This window comes from Medicago truncatula, chromosome 1, assembly GCF_003473485.1.
Source record: "Medicago truncatula cultivar Jemalong A17 chromosome 1, MtrunA17r5.0-ANR, whole genome shotgun sequence".
Classification (NCBI taxonomy): domain Eukaryota; kingdom Viridiplantae; phylum Streptophyta; class Magnoliopsida; order Fabales; family Fabaceae; genus Medicago; species Medicago truncatula.
In genome coordinates this window covers 52,167,770-52,191,040 of record NC_053042.1, presented here as the reverse complement: position 1 = coordinate 52,191,040, position 23,271 = coordinate 52,167,770, and the positions used below count along the sequence as shown (strand labels likewise).

At 33.5% G+C, this 23,271-nt stretch overlaps 2 protein-coding genes and 2 long non-coding RNA genes across 4 annotated transcripts; 2 read left to right on the top strand and 2 right to left on the bottom strand.

The window, feature by feature from the left end:
* The first annotated feature begins 10 nt into the window (after positions 1–10).
* On the top strand, positions 11–2,048 carry LOC25485378 (uncharacterized). Its single transcript, XM_013614571.3, has one exon. It carries the CDS (start codon positions 68–70, stop codon positions 1,745–1,747), a length of 1,680 nt encoding a protein of 559 aa, XP_013470025.2. The 5' UTR covers positions 11–67; the 3' UTR covers positions 1,748–2,048.
* A 6,160-nt stretch (positions 2,049–8,208) lies between these two features.
* LOC112416756 (uncharacterized) lies at positions 8,209–12,252 on the bottom strand. The gene is made up of 2 exons (XR_003007174.2): positions 11,960–12,252; positions 8,209–11,877 (listed from the first exon to the last, which is right to left on the bottom strand). It is a non-coding gene; the product is annotated as an uncharacterized lncRNA (long non-coding RNA).
* A 560-nt stretch (positions 12,253–12,812) lies between these two features.
* On the top strand, positions 12,813–18,563 carry LOC25485375 (alpha-L-fucosidase 2). The gene is made up of 10 exons (XM_013614568.3): positions 12,813–13,153; positions 13,696–13,841; positions 14,130–15,028; positions 15,228–15,360; positions 15,850–16,008; positions 16,624–16,848; positions 16,937–17,038; positions 17,203–17,338; positions 17,665–17,860; positions 18,035–18,563. The coding sequence occupies exons 1-10, from the start codon at positions 12,937–12,939 to the stop codon at positions 18,351–18,353; spliced, it is 2,532 nt and encodes an 843-aa protein (XP_013470022.2). The 5' UTR covers positions 12,813–12,936; the 3' UTR covers positions 18,354–18,563.
* An 87-nt stretch (positions 18,564–18,650) lies between these two features.
* On the bottom strand, positions 18,651–20,097 carry LOC120577933 (uncharacterized). Its single transcript, XR_005643896.1, has 3 exons — positions 19,512–20,097; positions 19,187–19,250; positions 18,651–19,052 (listed from the first exon to the last, which is right to left on the bottom strand). It is a non-coding gene; the product is annotated as an uncharacterized lncRNA (long non-coding RNA).
* Between the last annotated feature and the right edge of the window lie 3,174 nt (positions 20,098–23,271).

The following is a 23,271-nucleotide window of genomic DNA, read 5'->3' as shown; positions in this document are numbered from 1 at the left end:
AAATAAGACAGAAAAACCTTATTACAACCACCCGTTCCTCTTCTCTTCATGGCTTCAAAATCCTTCCATGTTGGCAATCACATTATCATTCATTCTCTCCTTAAAACTAACCCCATTAACTCAATCCTCTTTCAATCCATATTCCGTTAACAACACACCATACAATATCAATATGGATATTTGGTCATGGATATCTGAACTCCCCAACTCAGTAGAGTGGAGGAATTATGAGTTTGACTCACCACCAAAGTTCGAACTTGCTAGAGATGGACATAACGATTCAACTCGTTCTATTTATCTCAAAGCAGAGCGAACTTCTGGGTCAGACTCAGAAGCCTTAGTAACCTTCATGGTATTCTTACAAGGCTTCCATCCATTCAACACTCAAAAACCTCTTTGGATTTCCGAGAAATGCACACTCTCTTCAGAAAACCCTAATTTCCTCCCACTCCTTCTCCAACTCCTCCAAGAAATCATATCCAACTCACCCACAGCGCACGATAGCACTTGCCCTAGATCCCAGCTTCAAAAACTCAAACCAGAGCCCATTGCATGGATCATAGACTCGCACACACCAGAATCTCTCTCCATTTTCTTCAACCTTGTTTTCACCATTCGTCTCTTTTGGCTATGTGCTTGCGACGCGCCTAGCGAAGCAGGTTCACTCTATTTCCACTCGTTACTCGCTCCGGTTCTAGAAACTGCGTTGTCAAAGAAACTAGCTTCGGTGCTAAGAACCTTCTTTATTACCGTAGGTGTAGACACTGAACTCTGTTTCATGCGCACCCTTGGGTACATAATAGCAAAATGGTGCATTATAAGAGAATTGGGTGTAGGATTACAAACACTCGTGCCATCGAATCCGAAATTCTCTTACGCGACGGAGTCTCATGGTTTTTGGATTCTGAAAGGCTACGCGCCGGTTATGACGATGAAACTGGCGAGAAACTATGGGCAAAATGGTAAATTTCAAGGTATTGATGCTAAGGAGTCAATAATCAGGTACGGTCTAGCTCACCACCAATTGGAAGCACACGTGCAGTTGGAATATACAGTTGGATTTTATGATGGATTCATTCGGGTTAATACACGTGTTGATAATATGCGTCTCCATGTGGCGAGGTTAGGTTTTAAACACGGTGATGATGTGGATTTTGTTGACGAGAAACATTTTCCTTCCCGGGCTCGGGTTTGGGTGGGCCCGGAAATTGGAGCTAGTTATGTGGCAGGCTTGAGTTTGGGTCGGTCTACGGAGAATAATGAAAGAGAAGTGGAAATTGAGAAGGTTGTTAATGGTAATTTCGAGAAATCAGATATTTCAAAGGTGAAAGCTTCGGCGAAGTCTTCAAGGAGAATGAGAACAAAGAGTTGGAGAATGGATCAAGACGCGGAGGGGAACGCAGCTATATTTGATGTTGTTTTGCATGATAATATGACGGGCCAAGAAGTGGGCTCGTGGAAGCCCACAGGTGATGACCCGATTCATGGGTTGAGGGGGCGATATGTCGGGGCAAATAGACCGTTTAGTAAGAGCGGGTCGGTTGTAATAGCAGGGGATGAATACGGAGAAGAAGTAGGGTGGAGGTTAAGTAAAGAGATGGAAGGGAGTGTGTTGAAGTGGAGGATAGGGGGAGAATTTTGGGTTAGTTACTTGCCGGACCAAGCAAAAGGGAGTCATTTTGAAACTAGATGTATTGAGTGGTGTGATGAAGTTGATTTGCCTCTAATTCATGGAAAATTACCCTGAATGTGAATAATTATATGAAACACCTCCTTTCAAATTAAATCAACCACAAAAGGAGGGGGAAAGTTTGTGGATTATATTGAAGGAAGCTGTGCGACGAGAAAGGCAAGGTTAATGTTATAGTGTATGATACTATGGTTTAGGTCTTAGCTAGTAGTATGCAAGCCGTTGGTGCTGCATTAGTGAAATAAATGTTTTATTTATCATGTATATAACATATTATAAGGACTTTTTCTGTACTGGATGTATAATATATACTTACTCATCTGATCAAGTGTAATATACTTTATTAGAGTACATATAATCCGACAATCGGGTCATTCCTAACTGCCTAACTAAGGTTGGTGGTTTAAATTTTGAACACGTACTTTTTATTTAACCAATAAAGAAAATATCTTTTAAATATGGATTGTCTGCTTTTAATTGAACGATTAGCAGTATAATATACAATTTTTTTTTGTAAGCGCACAATATGCAGTTTTAAATCAGAATCAGTGTTGTTAGCTTAGCTCAGCTGATAGGAACAATGTATAAATATATGAAAGGTCTGAGGTTTAAACCTGGTCACCAAAAAAAAAATTAGAATCGGTGTTTTCTTTTTGTGGTTTTGAGGGGCCTAGGCACCAAGGAACAAAGCTAATACGTGTAGCATGCATGTTGGCCAAACTAATAAAGGAGGAAATGAGAATTTGAACTAACGTATGTATATTTGACCCGGTGCTAAGTGAAATTCATCACGAATTATTCCAAATTATTTAAATACTTGAAACCCTACGTATGCATTTTCCCTACAAAAAAACTTCAAACACTTGAATTTGAATTGTTTTGTGAGTTTATGCTTGGAGAAAAACATCCTTATAAAGAAAGGATACATCATATATATTTTTTTTATATGGAAGGATCAGTTTGAAGCTCAAAAAGAAAACTGCATAAAAACGAAACAAGTTCAGGGAGTAGCAACTCCCATAATATCACAGAGGGCATGCCTCACTTGAACTCATGGATGGTCATAAATCAACAGACGAGTAGCTTGAGAGCAGCCAATATTAAAAAGAACATCCGCGCAAGAGATGATTTCTTCGTAAATATAGCAAATATGCGCACTTTAAGATCATAACGATTGACGATGCATATGTTTGCAAAGGACTTTTGATAAACACCTCTTAACAAGACCATTGAGAGCATCACCATCAATTTTTGAAGGAAAATGTTACATGAACACTCTTTATTTCTACACTCCATTGTACACCTCATGTATTAGGGATATTTTGGTAAGTTCATCTCACAACCACACTTTATCTTCTATTTGTGTGGGGTCCAAGTTGCCACGTGTCAGAATTTTATGTGGGTGTAAAGGGTGTATTGCCACATGGGGTGGTACATGTATCATCACTCATTTTTGAAGTTGTATGTATTTGATTTGTTTTTGGGATATAATAAGGGAGCCGAAGTATTTGATTTTACTATATTAAAAGGGTTAAATTACACTGATCTCTTAATTTATTTTGTGGTTTCACTTTGTTCCCATAAATATATTTTGTTCCGTTTTAGTTCTCAAACTTAAACTTGTTAGTCAAGGTAGCCATTTCCGTCGAATTAACTTTTCATAAAGTGGAATTAGTTTGGACTTGTCGCTACTGCAATTCCCAAAGAAGCTATTGGGTGGAGCTGCACTTGAAGCCACTAGAGTCCCTCTACATGTATGTTGATGGGGTAGCACTTGGGTGACATAGAGTTGGTGACATTGACCAATCACAATGTTACCATGCTTGTGAAAGAGAGAGAAACACAAACATTGTGGTATTATGATTGACCAATGTCACAAATGTCACCCAACTCTATGTCACCCAAGTATTTTCCGTATGTGGTTGATACCCTTTCTATTGCTAAGCAATCTGATGACGTTCTTCTTGGTTTCATTGGAGGGTGCTTACCTTATCAATTTCATATTTGTTACTTTTTTTTTCCTCTCTCTTTGATTTATATAAATCGTTTTGTTTAATCTAAACTTAAATGCTCTTTTGGTTCCTTAAGTATTTAATTGGTATCGCTTTGATCCCTTAACTAAAAAAAAAGATTGTTTGAGTATTTAAGTTTTTTTTAGTCTCGTTTTGGTCCCTTCTATTAGGTTTCCGTTAGGGTTTAAAAAAAAAAGTTAACTCCTGGACACGTGTCACCTTGTCATTGGCTGAGTTTTTTTTTAAAAAAAAATATATATTTAAAAAAAATGAAAAATATGTTTTTATAAAAAAAATGAAAAATATTTTTTTTTATAAAAAAAATATTCTTAGAGCCAATGACAAGGTGACACGTGCCCACACTAAACATTTTTTATTAAACCTAACGGAAATCTAACAGAAGGGACCAAAACGAGACTTAAAAAAAAACTTAAAGTACTCAAACAATCTTTTTTTTAGTTAAGGGACCGGAGCGATACCAATTAAATACTTAAGGAACCAAAAAAGCATTTAAGCCTTTAATCAATAAAGCTATAAATGGGATAAATACAAGAAACATTTTAAGCTAGAGAAAGAACTGCTTCAGCTATACGAGAAGGTATTCAAGTATTTGCAAATCTCACACCAGCAACAGTGTGGCCGTATGTAACAATTTTTGGTTTTGGAGACGAAATTAAAAGAAGAAGATAAGTAGAATTAAGAGGAATAAGATGAACAGTAGAATCCTCTAATTTTGAGAAGAAATGAGAAAGTGAGAATTGCATAAATCCTCTAATTTTGGTTTTGGTCAGCCACAACTAACTTTACATAAACAAAATATATCATTTGAGTTAGAAGTTTACAACAAGTTAGTCATAAAGTTTTTTTTTTTAATAAATTGTTTTAAGTTATAGAATATCTGCATCATTATCATGTTTTAATCGAACTCAATTAAAAAGTGATAATGTTGACGTTTAATGTTAAGTTGGGAGGTTTAAATTCACTACTCTCGTTCCCATGAGTTTAGCTCATTTGGTAAGGGATAATGCACAATATGTGCAGGGGCCGGAGTTCGAATCCCGGACACTCCATTTATTCATCTTTAAGGTAAATTTCTCTAGCCACTAGGCTACTTGACCAAAAATAAAATAAAATAAAATTCACTACTCTCAAAACTAGAGTTCATATTTGTATCATTATCGATTATTTGATTTATAAAGTTGTTGATAAAATATTCATCTCTAAAATTAAGCTTGAATTCAAAAACAATAAGAATAAAATTTGTGTAAGTAATCCTATTTGATATCATAAGCCCTTTTGAACCTACCACCTCAATGTTAAATGGTTCATAAATATTTTTTAACGAAGCTGACTGAAATAATGATTAATAGTGTAAATATTTTATAACTTAGCTTAAATGATCAATTTGTAACCAAAACAAATATAAATGACCACTTTATAACAAAAAAATATATTAAAAAGACTAACTTATTATAAACATTTAACTTAAAAGATTGGAGAAATATTTGACCTAAACAAAAGTTTGAGGAATCGATTAATTTAATCAACAAAACAAAACATAAGAAAATATATCCACAAGAGTAAGAGATAAAAAGTGTAATCTAGCCTACTAAAAAAACTTAATGCTTATTTATGTAATTCGCCATGGTCTTTTTCGAATCAGCTTGTGCCACAACTCTAATCACAATCCACATTAGTAATCAAACGAGATTAAAACCAAAAGCGAAATGATTAATATTTACAACAACTGCTTGGAAGGATTAATAAGTTTAGGTACGAACACTCAAATGACGTATATTTTTCAGGACTAATTACATAAATAAGCCAAAATTATAATAGAATCGAGGAAGGAGAAATTAATACTAGTAATGGCGACTCTAATGGTGTCGTATAATGCACATTTTTATTTTTATTTTTATAAAAAATTGATATGTTTGATTCCGAAAAGCTTATTAGAATGAATAAATTTTACTATATTTGTCTTTTTAACTACCTTGAGATATATATATATATATATATATATATTTTTTAACTAATGCCTCGAGATATTTGTTTGCATCATGCCTTTTTTTGCTTTCGACCCTCTTTTAATTAAAAAATAAATGAAGTTGATTCTGCTAAGAGTAAAATATCTAATCAGATCTTTAATTTTAGTAGAGCGCTATCAAATAGGTCCTCGACTTTATGAATGTTTAAAAAGATCTTGATTCTGCTAAGTTTTACTCATATTAGTCCTTCAAAAAATATACCAGAGTACAAATTGATAGTAAATGGTTAAATATTGACACTGATATTGATTTGTTAATAACAAAATTATCCAAAGAAACTATTATTTTTCATAGGATAATGTTTTTTTATAAAGAAGTGTTACACTATTTAATTGATAATTGAAACCTCGGTATAATTGGTCTTAAAAGATGTCGGTGGTAAAAAATGAACTTTGTAATTTTAAAAAATAAAATTAAAATCCGACGTCAAACAATCGTAAAATAGTCATTGATGTTTGTCTCATTTTTTTTGACACAGTGTATGTCACCATGATAAACAATGATTTCCACCAGCCATATCTCTCTATGATTCTATCGACCCTTATCAAAAAGTACGAGCAACTACATGAGTTCTTTTCCTAAAAAATTCAATATAAAATTATACAGAATCATAAAATTCATGTACTTTTTTGGACGAAGGCAAAAAAAGAAAAGAAAAGTGAGGAGTTGAAATAATAGCCACAACACAGTAAGATTTTTTCGAAATCTATTATCTTATATTATCACTATTACTAATCGTCAAAAAAATCTTATCATTATTAGTATAATTACAAATTTTGTCACTAAATTTATCATTATCACTAGATTTGTCATTATCTCATCTTATCTTGTCATTGATATGAAATAGAAAGAAAAAAAAAAATTAAACATCATAAATTCATTAAATTCCACACAAAAATCATGTTAGAAATAAATATATACTTTGTCTTCATGTAACTTATAAGGAGATTGTTTCGTAAGAGATACGTTTCCTTTGATACCAAAAACGGAGAATTGTCCATTTTTCCTTGTTATTTTATCAAACCTCTTTCATGGCATGTTTGACATCAACTCAATAGACACTTCAGTATTATCTGGACCGGAAGGTAATGTGGTCCATTTCAAGCTAAAATCACCTACTTGAGCTTGAAAAATCTAAGAGTGACAACCATCACTTTGATTATTTTTTCTGTTACACCATTCTATTCCTTTCCAATTCATCTCACTATCATTTTCTTTTCTGTCAATGGAAAATGGAGAATGGGTTATGGTGCATAGCCCTCCACACAGTGGCGGAACCACGTGGGGACAGGGGATGGCCATGATCGTCCCATTATTTGTGGAAAATTACCAAAATACCCTTGAGTTAATATGAAATTTACAACCATGCCACCTTCAGTTTTCTTGAAACGCACTCATCTCTCTACTCTGGCGATGACCACCCAAGTTCACCCTTCTTCTCTCTGGACTAATCCGGCGCAGCGACGCCCTCCATCTCTGTTGAAGCTCACCTGATACTTATTCATCTTCTCTCTCTATCCATCTCTCTTCGTCCGTTACACAACCAAAAACTCTAATTGTAAGTTATTTTTTTCAATCTCAACATTTGATTTCCCTTTTTTCATTTCGATTTTAGAATCAATGTGTTGGTTTGTTGTTGTTGTTGTTATTGTCTGCTAATAATTTGTTCTTTAAAATTATCGTTTGGTTCAATTCAACATTGGTATGAAATTATTCTATGTTAATAAAAAATTGGGGGAAACTTGAACCCTTTATTTCCATTGTTGTTTGATTCAATTGTAGGAAACTTGAACCCTTGCTTCCATTATTTCGTTTGTTGAAAGCAAAAGGGCTTAATTCCATTATACCCATGAATAAATTTTAATGGCTTAATTAAACGTTTAGTCCCTCAACTTATTTGTTGTTTTCAATTTGGTCTCATAACTCTAAATTTTTCCAATTTGGTCCCTCGTAGTCCTCACCGTTAGTCTTTAAATGCATAATTTTCATGATGTAATTTTAACCGTTTGATTGCTTGTCTATTGTTTCTAATGGTGAACCATCAACACCTAATCTTTTGACTTTTATTCATCTCCTTCAATCTATTCTTGATCTTCATCATCTTCAACATTTTATTCACATAAACCCAAAAAAAAATTAACAACAAAACTCAAAAAATGCTAGAATTGATCGAATCCTTCACTTAAATCTCAAATTTATAGATTTCATCATCTTCAACTTATGGATTTCAATTCAATTTATTGCATATTGATATCAAACGAAAAAAATAAGCTTCTTGAATTAAAAATCCATACACTTCTTGAATTAAAATCTCAGCCACCCTTTTCTTTTCAATTCAATTTAATTGCTCCCTTCATGTTCATCTTCAAACCCAGCCTCCCTCTTCTTATTCATCATTATCATCGTATATTCATCCAACATTCAAAGAAATTCAGAAGAAGAAAAAAAACAGAAACAATTTCCATCAAATCCAAATAGTTAATTCATAATCTACAAAATCCAAATCAACAACATCCCAAACTTCTCCTTCTTAGATTAAATCCAAACGCAGAATCAATCATGAAACACAAAAGATGAAGAATCCAACTCAAAATCAACAACAAAATACAAACCTTGTATCTAAATCAAAAGTTGAATCCAAATCAAAAACAAAAAGGGAGACGCGACATATTACAGGTCTTGTTGCGCTAATTAAGCAAAAATTTCCAAATTTCAGTCCCGCTGCCATTGGTTATGCACTTTCAACTACTGCATCTCAGAATGACAAGAGTGGTGGACCAATAATGGCTCAGCAACCATATGCCTTTCCAGATCTAAGCCAAACTCCACCTACTTCTTTTAACATGGGAAGCGGTTTTGTGAATGCAGCTGGAGAATTGAATATGGGTTTAATATGAGGCGTCAATCTGAGGTTAAAAGGTTGATAGAAATCCATGAGCGATTAGGGATTTGGGTGAATTCAAGAAGTGTATGGGTTATACGCGTGAAAGGGAAAGTTTTTATGGATTTCGATTGTTGTCAGATGTAAGGGAAAGCTTTTATGGATTTTGATTTTGAAAGGGAAAATTTTGAATCTTAGAAATTGCAGTGTGTATGAAAGAGAAAGCTTTTATGTGTGTTTTGTGATTACTGATTTGTGGATTTTGATAGATTTATGTTTTATGATTTCTGGGTTTAGATCTTAAGATGATATGATGATGAATATGATATGGCGATTAGGGAGGAAGAAGAAGAAGGATTGGTAAATAAATTTGTTATAGACGGTACATCATAAGATATAATGGATCTACATGATCTAATGGTCTCCTTTATGATAAAAAAATCAAGGGGTCAAAATTAACAAAATTAATAAGATCTACGGTGGACCATTATAATGTTGGTCCACCATAGACATTTGGAGTTAAAAGTTAACAGACTTGGATCAATTTGACTGACGGAGCATATTTGAGGGACCAAAAAGGAAAATTTTAAAGTTATGGGACCAAAATGAAAACAACAAATAAGTTAGAGGACCAAAGGTTTAATTAAGCCAATTTTAATTGTTTCTAATTCTGGCTTAATTTTTCCCTTTTTAATTTGCTAAAGTGAGGGTTAATTTGAGGAATCAGAATCTTATGTGACTCAGTGACTAACAGCTCTAATTCTATCTCATGTTTTTCTTGTATTATCAGATGGATTTTTTACTAATATGAGGGTTAATTGATCAATTTTTTACTAACAGCTCTAATTCTTAGCTTGATTCTAATTATTATGGATTGTTTACTACTCTTTGTTTTGTGTTCTTAGACAATGTGCTTTTTTTTAATAACTTGCTTGTGATCTTTTTAGTCAGATATACAGGGATAATTCTAGAAATAGGTTGTTAGTTTTTGGTGATTTCGATTTGATTTTGGGTCAAGCTGAAAAAAAAAATGGAGGTAATCTTGCTGACAGTAGTATTACAAACCGGTTCAAAGACACTATCCAACAGTGTGGCTTAACTGGTTTGGGCTATATTGGGGATATTTTCATCACATAAAAGCTAGATTGGATGGATTCTTAGCTAGCAATCAATGGTTGTATATGTTCCCTAGTTTCTAATGCATTTCTTTTGTTATTTCTCTTGGTTTTGTGTCATATCTCATCAGTGTGTTGGGTTTGCAGCATTTTTGGTAGTATTCTGTTTTGGTTTTTTTGCTTTTGGACTGTGTGGTGATTATTAGCAGCTTCCGAATGATAGAATCTTCTGGAGTTTGGTTGTTGTGTAGCTTAGATTTGTGGTCGATATTTTGGTTGTTTCAAAATTGAGATGGAGGGCTTATCGTGTTTGTTTTTGTCTCTCCTAGGAGCAATTCAAGTGCAGTAAGACAGTTAAGGATTTGTTTCTTTATGTGCTATCTTGGTGTCCTGGTAGCTGCTCTTTATGTTAGTGGAGATTGGGCGAGGTTTTCCTATTTGGACAAGGGGTGATATCACCGTTTACTCTAGCTTTATTCTTTGCATTTAGGTGATTTCCTATTTGAAATGCTCTCTGTTCTATCTCTAATCCGACTACATGATTCCATATATGAAATTGCCGTTATTGAATACAACATCATAATTGACTTTATGTTTATTACAACTTAAGTGTGTTGTAAACAATATGATTTATATATTTTAGTTTATTTTGATGGCGGCCATCCCAAACTTTTTTGTCTGGCCCCGTCAAGTTTACCAAATGCTGATGATGAAACTCCAAGGCCATTGAAGGTTACTTTTTCTGAGCCTGCAGAGTACTGGGTCGATGCCATCCCCATCGGCAATGGCCGTCTTGGGGCCATGATTTGGGGTTGTGTACCATCAGAAAAACTACAGCTCAATGGTAAATCAATCAGCCACTTCTTTCTTTAGTTTGTGACAGTAGAAGCTTTCTTCTTGTAGTCTTTGGTTGATACAATACAATGTTGCTGTCTATATGAGCTGCATATTGCTGCTAGAAACTTTAACTAACAAGGGTATTGGAAATATTAGACTGGTATTGCTTGATTTTCTTTTGTGCAATGTCATGTTAATGGTTATTTGGGACAACGACTGAGTAACACTCTTAGATACTTTGATGTGAAGAGAAGACAGTGTTGTGTACTTAATTTACCATCAATTACGTTGCAGTTCCTTCGTAAAATTGCACAAACCCCGCCTAAGTTTTTAAATTACGCATCCTTTTCAATCCAAAAATAGAAAACTCAAAGTTTGATAACCCTTGCCATGGGATAGAAGGTGCTCCAGGGACGGTTCAGGGCATCTTGTTCAAGCATTGACAAACTCACATCAGACACTCCTACTGGTTCATGAAGGAAATGCTTGAACTCTCCTATTTGCGTTGAAATTGGGGTGGGTCGCAGAAATGGATCATGTAATTTTTTAATTTGATTTTAAGTTGGTAGTGGATAGTATCAAAATCATAATTAAGATGTGTTCTAATTTGGTGTCGTTCTCTAGTATGGTGGTCATATCTATAACAAGTTGTCATATTCAAGGTTATGTTTATCTATGTTTGATACTATATTTTAATAATATGAAATAACTTTTTTTCTTCTTCTGAAAAAACAAATATTGGAGAGCAACTAATTGTTTTCCAATATATTATGCTTTCTTTTCCTATAATCTGAAAGGTTTCCAATATTCAATAAAAGAATCAATTTGGAAGGCAAAAGTTTCAAATTCTAACTTCGAGTTATAATCAATTCTGGATGCAAAATCAATTATACCGAAGAATACTCAAACATGTTAAAATCAATTGTATGCCGGAGACCCTTATAAAGCTATAGTATAAGTACTCTTTTCCACAATCACATAAGCATCCATCCTTATATACAGAAATACTAACCTTTCAACTCAGCAAAGAATACCATCATTTAACATAATGAAAATTGGCATGAAAAATGCTTTTAAGAAGAATCCAACGTTAATGTGAAATCAAGAAACTACAACTTTAATGTAAAAATACTTAATTCAAACATTCCATTATTTTCTTTGGAACTAAAACATAATTTACTTACCAGATGAACCATTTGTTGGTTCCACAATAGTTTTGGTGTCTGGGTATTGCTTCTCTTCATTGGCACCAACACTTCTAACTTTCAAGTTTCAAGACATATACCTGAAAGATCTGGAAAAGATTTCATTATGCATTGATCATATAGGAGTAAAAGTCTTAACAAATTGTATAGTATCAATCATGAATAAAACACCTTAGTTATTTTGCCACGCGATCAATAAATCAAACCTGACTCCTAGGTTCATACCAATATTGGTGAGAATTTAGTGATCTATGAAGTAGACATTCTATCAAACAGCTTGTGTGCAAAGTAAAGAAAAATCTCAAGTTATTCTGGCAAATGAATATTGGTCTACAAAACTTTCTGTCATAAGATTATTACTGCCAAGTAGAAGATAAATCGTCATTTTTATCCTTTGAGAGATGTTAACAAAAAAAAAAAAAGACATAACTGAAACACTTTTTATGCATGTTAATTTATTATTAAAATGTATCTTGAAAATGAGGCCTTAATGAAAATGACAGTGTTGCACGTGAATGATTGATGATTTATAAGATAAAAGTAAAGGAAAATGTTACGTAAATACCCTTTATTTTCATAAACTTTTATAGATAATGTTTCATGAACACCATTTTCTCTATACATACATTGTACCACTTCCATGTGATAGTGTTTGAGAGACACAAAAGATGAGTTTCTTGTGTGCGTAGGGACCACATGGACAGATGTCACAATTATATATGGATGTACAAGTGGTATATGCCACCTAAGGTGATTTATGTATCATTACCCAACTTTTATACACCCTATATACTAGGAAGAGAGAAGAGGTGAGAAAATAGAAAATGTGCTTGTGCGGGATCCACGTGACCACATGTCAGATTTTTGTGTGGATGTCCAGGGTGTATTGCCAGTGTCTATGTATCATAACTCAAAATTAAAATATATAAATACCTCTTTTTCTTAATTGTTCCGTGAGGTAAATGAGGACGATGTGGGGCCCTCAAAACATAAATAGTTACAACAAAAATGTTTTTGTGTCTCCCATTCAAGCTAAAACCACCTACTTCTACAAACTAGTACACAACTATCACGTTACTTTGTTCACTTCACTTTCACCGACTCTTTCATTCATTCTTCCAAATTCATCTCACTCTCTTTTCTCAACAATGGAAGATGGAGATTGGGTTCTGGTACGCAGCCCCTCACAGAAAGACTTATGGAACCCAAGTTCACCAAATGCTGCTGATAATGAACCTTCAAGACCCTTGAAACTTACTTTTTCTGCGCCTGCAAAGTATTGGACTGATGCTATCCCCATTGGAAATGGTCGTCTTGGTGCCATGGTTTGGGGTGGTGTTCAAACTGAACTTCTCCAGCTCAATGGTAAATCAGTCAACCTTTCATTTTTTTTTTTGTTTTCCGTTCCAATCTTTCAGATTTTCTCTTTATTTTTATCCAAATGTGAAATCAATGTCATACTTCATGGTAGTAAACAATTTAACGATCGATTAGAAGGTTCCTTCTTGTTGCCATTTGTTGCTAGAAACTTTAATTAACAAGAGCAGCAGAGGTTGTAGACTGTGGTATTGCTTGATTTTCTTTTCGACTCTGTCAATTGTTATTTCGGACAATAACTGAGAGACACATCACTTGTAGATACTTCCGATTTGAAGGGAAGACTGTTCTGTACTAAATTTAACATCAATCATTTTGTAGTTCGTTTAGGATCTTTTTTGTGTACTGCAAGTTCAACTTTTGCATAAAGGGGATCATAGTACTATAGGCATTTCTACTTGCAAATTTATATTTATAATCATATCAGAGGCAAGTTCATGCTGCATTTCCCATAGCCAAACAATTAGATATGTCTATCAGTCTTTCTCATTTAAAACATACTAACACGAGGATTCAATTGTTTTTCATAGACGACACGCTATGGACTGGGATACCTGGCAACTACACCGACAAAAATGCTCCTGAAGTGCTGGCTGAAGTCCGAAAACTTGTTGATGACAAAAAATATCCTGAAGCTACAACAGCTGCTGTCAAATTGTCAGGAGCTCCTTCTGAAGTATGTAACGCACTATAAATTGATATAACCCTTACTGTAATTTATGAGCAACTATTCAATTTATTAGACTAATAATGTTAGGGGTTGAAAACCAAGGAACGTGATATATAAACAGAGGAATCCAAGTAGTAGCTATTTTCTATGATATAAATCACATGCTTTCAGTTTACTAGTGTTCTCATTCATGGATTTTTTACTCCCTCGCCCCATTCCACTCCTTAAAATGTGTTGGTGCATGAGTTAAGGAACCTTGTATAGTCATAACTACTTCTTTCTTTTTCTATGAAGGTATACCAACTTCTTGGCGATATTAAATTAGAGTTCGACGATTCTCATATTAAATATTCGGAAGAATCTTATCACAAGGAGCTCGATTTGGATAGTGCTACAGCAAAAATAAAGTACAATGTAGGTGATATAGAATTTACCAGAGAGCATTTTGCTTCTAAACCGGACCAAGTGCTAGCGACAAAGTTTTCCACAAGCAAGTCGGGTTCATTATCATTTACAGTATCTTTGGATAGCGAGTTACATCACAATTCGCGGGTAAGCGGCCAAAATCAGATAATAATGGAAGGAAGTTGTCCTGGCAAAAGGATCGCGCCACAAATGAATTCAAGTGGTGAACAAAAAGGAATTCAGTTTTGTGCAGTTCTTGATATGCAGATTAGTAATGACAAAGGTGTTATACATGTTTTAGACGACAAGAAGTTTAGAGTTGAAGGTTCAGATTGGGCTATTTTGCTTCTGACAGCTTCCTCGTCCTTTGATGGTCCATTTACTAATCCTGAAGACTCAAAGAAGGATCCTACTACTGAGTCCTTGAGTAAAATGAAATCTGCAAAAAGCTTTTCATATGATGATATTTACGCACGTCACTTGGATGACTATCAGAATCTATTTCATCGGGTCTCATTGCAACTCTCTAAAAGTTCCAAGACGGTTTTAGGAAAACCTATTTTGGATGAAAAATTGGTTTCTGGTCAAACTAACATCTCTCAATTGGGAGGTGATTCTGCTGTTCCAACTTCATCGAGAGTCAATTCGTTTCAAAATGATGAAGATCCTTCCTTTGTGGAACTTTTGTTTCAATATGGTCGATATCTGCTAATTGCTTGTTCACGTCCTGGAACTCAGGTGGCAAACCTACAGGGTATATGGAACAATAAAGTTGCACCTGCATGGGAGTATGTTTTCCCTTCTCTTTTCATCCTTTCTCTAGCAATGAATAAATATGTAAAAACAAAGTAAAGAAATTTGATTCAACAGTTTCTAGATCATAAGGATTAAAGTTTCTATATGGATAAGGAGTATGGAATAAAGACCTAGAAGTAATTTCTTAAAGAATTTGTGAGATTTTGTAATCTCTTTTTTTTTGTCTTCCAGTGGGGCTCAGCACTTGAACATAAATCTTCAAATGAATTATTGGCCATCTCTTTCTTGCAACCTACATGAGTGTCAAGAGCCATTATTTGATTATATTTCCTCTTTGTCTGTCGCCGGTAGTAAAACTGCAAAGGTATTTTGCTTGTTTACTCTTTCCTATAAGTTTTGACATTCTATGTAAGAAAAGGATCATTTATAATTATGCTTGTCAGATATCAGTAACTTGTTAGTAAACCTCTTATTAATCAAGTGTATGTGAGGCGCAAGCCCAAGTAATTATTCCCAATTTAGTGTAATTGTGTGTGTTTCAAACAGAATAATGATAGGAATGGAACTGCAATTGGGTAGTTTATGTTTGGGGTAGGTTGGCAGAGTAATTCCCAGAGGTTGTGTTAGTTTCCATCAATTATTTATTAGGATACAGCAGTTTGTATTTCTCTCTGCTTCATGAAACCAACTCTGCAGGAAGTTATCCCTGGAGCAGTGTGAATTATATTACCAATATTATTACTATATTCCACCCATTAGTTATTCATATCTGTCAGTACCTATCATAACTTTGTACCACCATGTTGTAACTCTTATATATTCTATACATAATTTCATTTGATCTGGCATGCAGGTGAACTATGAAGCAAATGGTTGGGTTGCACATCAAGTTTCTGACTTATGGGCTAAAACATCGCCAGATCGAGGTGAGGCTGTTTGGGCTTTATGGCCGATGGGTGGAGCTTGGCTTTGTACCCATCTATGGGAGCATTACAGTTATACAATGGACAAGGTAAGTTCAAGTTTTTTAATAAACTATCCGAGCCTTATATGATTGTCTCAAAATTAATCTTGTAGAAACAACTTTATTGCTAAAGGAGGATCTATCAAGTTTACCTCGAAGAGCTAAATATTCCATACATGCCAAATTAACCTTCAATTTCCATGGCATTGCTATAAGTTGTACTAGAGATGATGGAAATATAACCCCCTTTGAGCAATTTTTGGTTATTATGTTTAACTTACAAAATGAGATGTCAAACTGGTATTAGTCCAACAAATACCTTGTTTAGCTATGATTATTAATAGTATAATTAACTTCATGTTTCATTTTATGAGTATAATGGTCAACTTATTTACTGCTGTTATCAACAAACCTTCAAGATTATATACATATGCAACAGTTAAGGCATACAACCTGTTGAGGGATGAAAATTCTAATATATTATGATGATACATACTATATGCATTATTCTTTCAAAAAAAAATACTATATGCATTATTTTATTTGCAAATAATAGTAATGTACTCATAAATTAGATTTGCTCTATGCTTTGTGCTATTACTCACACACCAAATACCGGTTATTGGCTCAGTGAAGTGATAGTTGATTTTTCTTTTATTATAGGAATTTCTTAAAAGTAAAGCATATCCTTTGCTGGAAGGATGTACATTATTTTTGTTGGATTGGTTGATCAAAGGCCCTGGTGGATTATTGGAAACTAACCCATCAACTTCACCAGAGCACATGTTCATTGCACCAGATCAAAAGCAAGCTAGTGTGAGCTACTCATCAACCATGGACATTTCAATCATAAAAGAAGTTTTCTCTATAGTCGTTTCTGCTGCTGAGGTGAACTGATCTTAGTTCTCAAACCAATACTAGATACCGGTTTCTAGTTATCTATTTTTATCTTGGTCACTGAGTTTGTCAAAAACAGGTTTTGGGAAAACATGATGATGCTATTATCAAAAGAGTAATTGAGTCTCAGTCCAAGCTTCCTCCTACAAAAATTGCTAGGGATGGGTCCATTATGGAATGGGTATGCAATCATATTCAATATTTGCTTTCCTTCTCTTCATCTCTCAAGTGTCAATTTGTCCAACTTATGTCATATAATATCTTGTTCATTTTCAATGAAATTGTTTGGACGGTAGAATAGAATAGGAATTCCATGTTGAATTTAACACCTTATTTATTTGACAGGCTGAAGATTTCCAGGACCCAGATGTACATCATCGGCATGTTTCACATCTGTTTGGTTTGTTTCCGGGGCACACAATAAATCTTGAGAAAACTCCAGATCTCTGTAAAGCTGTGGATTATAGTCTAATTAAAAGAGGTATTTTACGCGAGCTTTAAATACTGAACTTGTTTTTTTCACGACAAAATAGTTATTTTAGTTATATATTTTGTAGCGTAATGGAACTATATATGTTGGTTTTGAATAGTTAATTTTTTTTTTTTAGGGAAAATATTAAGTTATTGTATGTGTGAATACCTCTGGTAATGTAGAAGATTATCACAACAATTATATTGCATTCTCAAATTAAGTATTACCATGGTCATGTACAACCTTGTATGCCAGAATGAGATAAGGCTGTATTTTTCAGCTTTAGTACTGGAAATTAATTCAACAGTAATCTTCATTCTTGCATTGTGTTACAGGAGACGAAGGTCCTGGGTGGTCAACAACTTGGAAAGCTGCATTGTGGGCTCATCTCCATAACAGTGAGCATGCGTATCGCATGATAAAACATTTGATTATATTGGTGGACCCTGAGCGTGAAAAAGATTTCGAAGGAGGACTTTATAGTAACCTGTTCACAGCACATCCTCCTTTCCAAATTGATGCAAACTTTGGGTAAGTCTCATCTTTAACGGTATTGTTTGTGTATCTTGTTGGTTTCACTTTCATCGTATGAAAACTTGAGCTGAAATATGTTCACTTAGATATCTTGCATGTGATGAAACTAGGCAATTGTGCTCATAATTTTGAATTAGTTTCGCTGAGAAAATCATCATTGTTTGGTGTCAGTTTTTCATCTGCAATTGCAGAAATGCTTGTTCAGAGCACAACAAAGGACCTCTACTTACTTCCTGCATTACCTCGTGATAAATGGGCAAATGGTTGTGTGAAAGGATTAAAAGCGCGTGGCGGTGTTACGGTCAACATCTGTTGGAAAGAAGGAAATTTGCATGAAGTTGGCCTTTGGTGTCAAAACCAGAATTCCAAAATGAGACTACATTATAAAGGGAGCATGGTCGTGACAAATTTATCACCAGGCAAAGTTTACTCGTATAATAATTGGTTGAGGTGTATTAAAACATACCCCCTTAATGAGGTGAATCTTTAATCTTTTTTGTCTTCCAATTTTCCAATAAAGTTTTAAGTGACATGCATAACTTTTTTACAATTTGTTATTGGACATAGTCTGCCGGATCATGGTATTGGTATATTTTCTTGTTTCCTATAATTATTCTCCACGAGTCATTTAGTCTCGGAAGATGTAATTTAATGGAGAAGCATTTTGTTAAAGCAATTTTTGTGTTGTTTTGGGTGTGAATATTAGTGTCGTTTGTTACTATTTGTTATTGGACCCATTAATCCAAGATTAGAAAATTATTAGGAACCAAATGCCGAGCAATACTAACCGAAGGAGGGAAGTTGCTCGAGATATCATCATCATTCGTCGTAGATTACTGCATAATTTAAGAATTCATTATAGATTACTGTATAATTCAAGAATAAACCATCAATTTAATCTCTAAACTATCACTCTTCAATTTAATCCCTACATTATAAAATATATTAAATAGTCCTTAAACTATATAAAGTCCGTCAGTTTAGCCTATAAAGTATATAAAAATCCACCAATGTAGTCCCAAATATCTCAATGCATGATTTTTATGCATGCTTGAGTGCTCTTCCGTTAGACACGACAACCGGTTTCTTGCTAGCAAGTCAGTTTGAGGACCGCTTTGGAGCAGGAGCAACCATCAATTCAGAAGACACTGCTACATCTGTGATTCTTTGGTGCTTTCATCATACATGCCTTTGGTTGCAATAACAAGAAAGAAATAGATTTTAGATGCAATATCATATTTCTCGTCCTTGTATTTTGGAAAAACTTGTAAAACAATTTATCAGCTAATCCAATTCTTAATATAATCATACAAGACTACTTACCTACAAAAGGTCGTTGGTTGCTTGTAGTGTTCTCGATATGCTGCTTTTCATTTGCAGATGATACCTACATTGAACAAAAAGAAAACACGATTTGTAAACTCATTTGCCTCATCGAAAAATAAGTATTCTGATATGTTTGGGGACCAACATTGTAAACAATACTTGTATATGAGCCTTTACATTATGATATTGTAGACTACAAGTAAAGAGATCTTAATGTTACTAAGTTTAAACAAGGTACACCAACCAACAAATATGAAAAAAGAGTAAGGAGTTTGAGAGAAAATGCAGATATTACCATGAGAGCTCTTTCAGTTTGCATTACCTCAGACACTCCATGTGGAAGCTTTTTGTTGCTGCTAAATCCTATGACAACCCCAAACAACATAACTTCTTGGCCAGTCTCATTAGTTGTTGATTCCAAGCATGAGTCAGACGAGGAGTGAGGGGAAGCGAAGGATTGTGTAGCTTCTGATTGTGTATCTTTTGTAGCTTCTGTTTGTTGCAAATTTGCATTGGCAGCTCTAGTCTTTTTGATTGTATATTCTAGAGTTCTTTTAGAGGTGACATCGATGGTCAGCTCAGGTTTTTCTCCGGCTAAGCGTTTTGAACGCCGAGGAGAACCTTCAGACTCTCTCTTGCAATTAAACTAAAACAGGATTTGAACAAAAAGAAAAATAAGATTTGAAAACCTATTTGCCATATAGAAAAATAATTATATTTTTGATTTGTTAGGGAACCAAAATCATACAAAATACTTGGCTTCAGACAAATCATACCAATAGTACCAACAAATCAAGACTACAAAAATGTAGAATATAATATCTATTTAGAAGCTACCAGGACTCGATTAAAAACGAGATATTTATGGGTTTGATAATATAGGCTGAACTGCAGCCATAAATATCGTACTTTCGATGGATAATCTATGGGTTAAGAAGTAAAAATGTGATGGTCTAATTATGTCATGTACACACTAGATCTAGTAGCGAACAAGATCCAAAGAAAATTACAGACACCATTGATTCAACAATGAGCTATAAAAGGATTATCGTGTCGCTATAAATAGGGATTAATGTTTAGTATTTTGTACCAAATTATTTATCAGGTTAGTATATTAAGTTATGAGGGGGGATATTTTGACTCCAAGAGTAAGTGTAATAACTTACTTCAAATCTTGATATTTAATTTCAATTTTGATTAATGACTTAGATTAATTGATATGGTAGGCTTTAATTCCATTTTCTATTATAGTCAACACTCATTACCACAAAATAATAAATGTCTATTAATTGATTGATTTTTTCTTCTCCCATTGCATTTTTTGGTTTCACGCTAAAAGAATTTTTGAGGGTTAAGAGAAAAACTTAAAATCCGAAATGAAAATTTCAAGATTCACTCATTCTATTCCTTAAAAAAAAAAAAAAATCTCAGTTACATTAAGGGGTTAGTCTTTAATTTTAGTTGACCAAAAAATATTCAAAGTCTTTCTTATTTCTCTTCTCCTTCTTTTATTTAAAATAAAACTCATCACTTCAACACATTCTTTCATGGTTTAATAATATGGGAACTTCTATGGTACACCCACAATTTTGAGTGTACCGGTACTCTTGTTGCACAAAATTTATAAATTAACGATCACTTTAATGAAATAAAAAGGTATTTGTCAATATTTATATTTTAGAAAACATCATTTCATAAGAAAAACCATCATTTCATTGTTTATAAGGATTATATTAAAAAAATTACATTTTGTCATAAAAATAATCAATATTCATTGTTATGAGTAATAAAAATTCTTAAAAATTAAATTTTATTTCGTCGAAACTTTTGGTAAATAAAATTTAATTATCTTAGTTGTCAATGATAGAAAATAATTATTTTTCTTCAAAAAAACAACTGATTTATTATTAATTTTACGACTTGGTGTACCGATACACCCAAATTCATTGGGTATACCATAGAATTTGCCTAATAATATACCTTTTTTCCTATGTTATGATTGAATTTTCAAGTTAAATTGTGGCATGCATGATCCTTTAATCAAGTTTAGAGAAAACATAACTCATACTTTTTTTTAAATAACTCCTACTTATTATTATCATACTTGCAGGATGGCTACAGCTTCAATTCTACAACACAAAAATTCCAACAATGCAAATAAACACAACTGAGAAACGAAATAAGTAGAGGAAGAGTAAGAAGAGAAATATAAAAGATACATACATTGTCTGGAGAAGTAGTCTTCTTGCAACTCTTCTCCATCTTAGAATTTGCAGCAACTTGGGCTTTTCCCATTTTCAGAAGAATGATGATGATATAGTGTCTAACAAAATTTCAGCTTTGAGATTAATCACATAGCTCAGACATTAATAGTGAAAGTAATATAGAAAAAATTAACTTTGTGATCTAAATAAAACGTATATTTAACTCTAAATAGTATTCATTTGGTTACATGTTTTCATACGTCCCAACATCCTCTTGCTTGCGATGATAATTGCGAAGTTACAAATTATGGAAGTGAATCAATGCATATGGTGGCAGGCAATTTCAACGCGGAAAAAATAAAAAAATAGACCAATCACAAACCATAGTTTGTATGATTTTTAAGATCAATACTTAATGATCCAACACGATTATGATTGGTAACTTTTTACACTTTCAATATCCATCAATTAAATCCAATAAAAAAAATACACAGAAACATTTTACGTGAATAAAATTATCATTGCACCACAAAAAAAAAAAAATTAAAAACTTTCGTTTATGTGTGATAATAAATTTTCGATTTTTTACAACAAAATAACGTTTTTATTGATATACCCACCCACATATATGGCCAATGATGATTGAATTAAAGATGGCGAAAAAAATAACATTGAGCGATGTTGCAATTCAGCTACGATTTAGCTGTGATTTCTACTTATACTAAACATTACAGCAAAAAAATAAAAAAAAATAAAAACATCGCAACAAAAACAAAAAGAGAAAAAAAAAAATTTAAAAGGATGCATGACAAAATATAAAAACAGACAAGAACGAACAATAAGTCCCTCAAAAAAAAAAAAAAAACGAACGAACAATAACGGTGTTCTTGTCAAAAAAAAAAAATAACAGTGTTAAAAATAAAAATAAAAGAACTAAGAGATATAATTCTTAAATTAGGTGGAAGTTGATTAGTTACCGGATTGCAGATAGGAAGACGGACGAGTTGGTAGCGTGAGTGAAAGAAAGGAACTTCTAACCGTAAATTATTGTATCTCTAATTTTTAGGGTTTGGTCTAATTAGATAAAAGTTGATTAGTTATCGGATTGCAGACAAGAAGATGGTCGACAGTTGGTAGCGTGAGTGAAAGAAAGGAACTTCTAAGGTAAAATATTGTATCTCTAATTTTTAGGGTTTGGTCTAGTTAGATAAAAGTTGATTAGTTATCGGATTGCAGACAAGAAGATGGTCGACAGTTGAGAGCGTGAGTGAAAGAAATGAACTTTTAACCGTAAATTGTTGTATCTCTACATTTTAGGGTTTGGTCAAACAATGAGCAAAGGATCGGCTGAATTGTATTAGGTTTATCTATTAAAGGCCTTCAAATATAGATAATATAATATTTTATAAAAATTGATAAGGTTTACCTTTCAACTTCTTATATGCACCCCTTTTAAAAATTTGGTATTAGGTCTAAAAATCGATTAGCCTAATGTTTTTTTTTTTAAGAATTAGTCTAAAAATTTAGTATCCGATCTAATATAAAAATGGGCTCGTAATTTCTTTGAATTTTTAATTCTATTGATTTTTTTTTTGGTGAATTGAAAAAATCAAAAGGAAAAGAACAAAAGACAAACTAAGTGCCCAAAGAATCCCTAGACAGCTGATCTAGGAGCTCAGAAGGCGGAGAGGACCATGTCGTGACACCCATAGTGGAAGAGTTTCCGTATTTTGCCAACCAATCAGCACTAAGATTAGCTTCTCGAAATATATGATGTAAGACCAAATCTGGAGCATAGTCGATCAAACTGGTAATCCTTAGCAGTAACGAACTGTATTCATGAAACTCTAACTCATTTCTTCGAGTCAACAACTGAAG

Bases quoted from the DNA above. Each gene is read 5' to 3' on its own strand.
- LOC25485378 (XM_013614571.3), top strand. From the start codon at position 68: ATGTTGGCAATCACATTATCATTCATTCTCTCCTTAAAACTAACCCCA.
- LOC25485375 (XM_013614568.3), top strand. From the start codon at position 12,937: ATGGAAGATGGAGATTGGGTTCTGGTACGCAGCCCCTCACAGAAAGAC. The intron at 16,849-16,936 runs GTGAACTGATCT...TGTCAAAAACAG, and splicing joins TAGTCGTTTCTGCTGCTGAG to GTTTTGGGAAAACATGATGA. The intron at 17,339-17,664 runs GTATTTTACGCG...ATTGTGTTACAG, and splicing joins TTATAGTCTAATTAAAAGAG to GAGACGAAGGTCCTGGGTGG.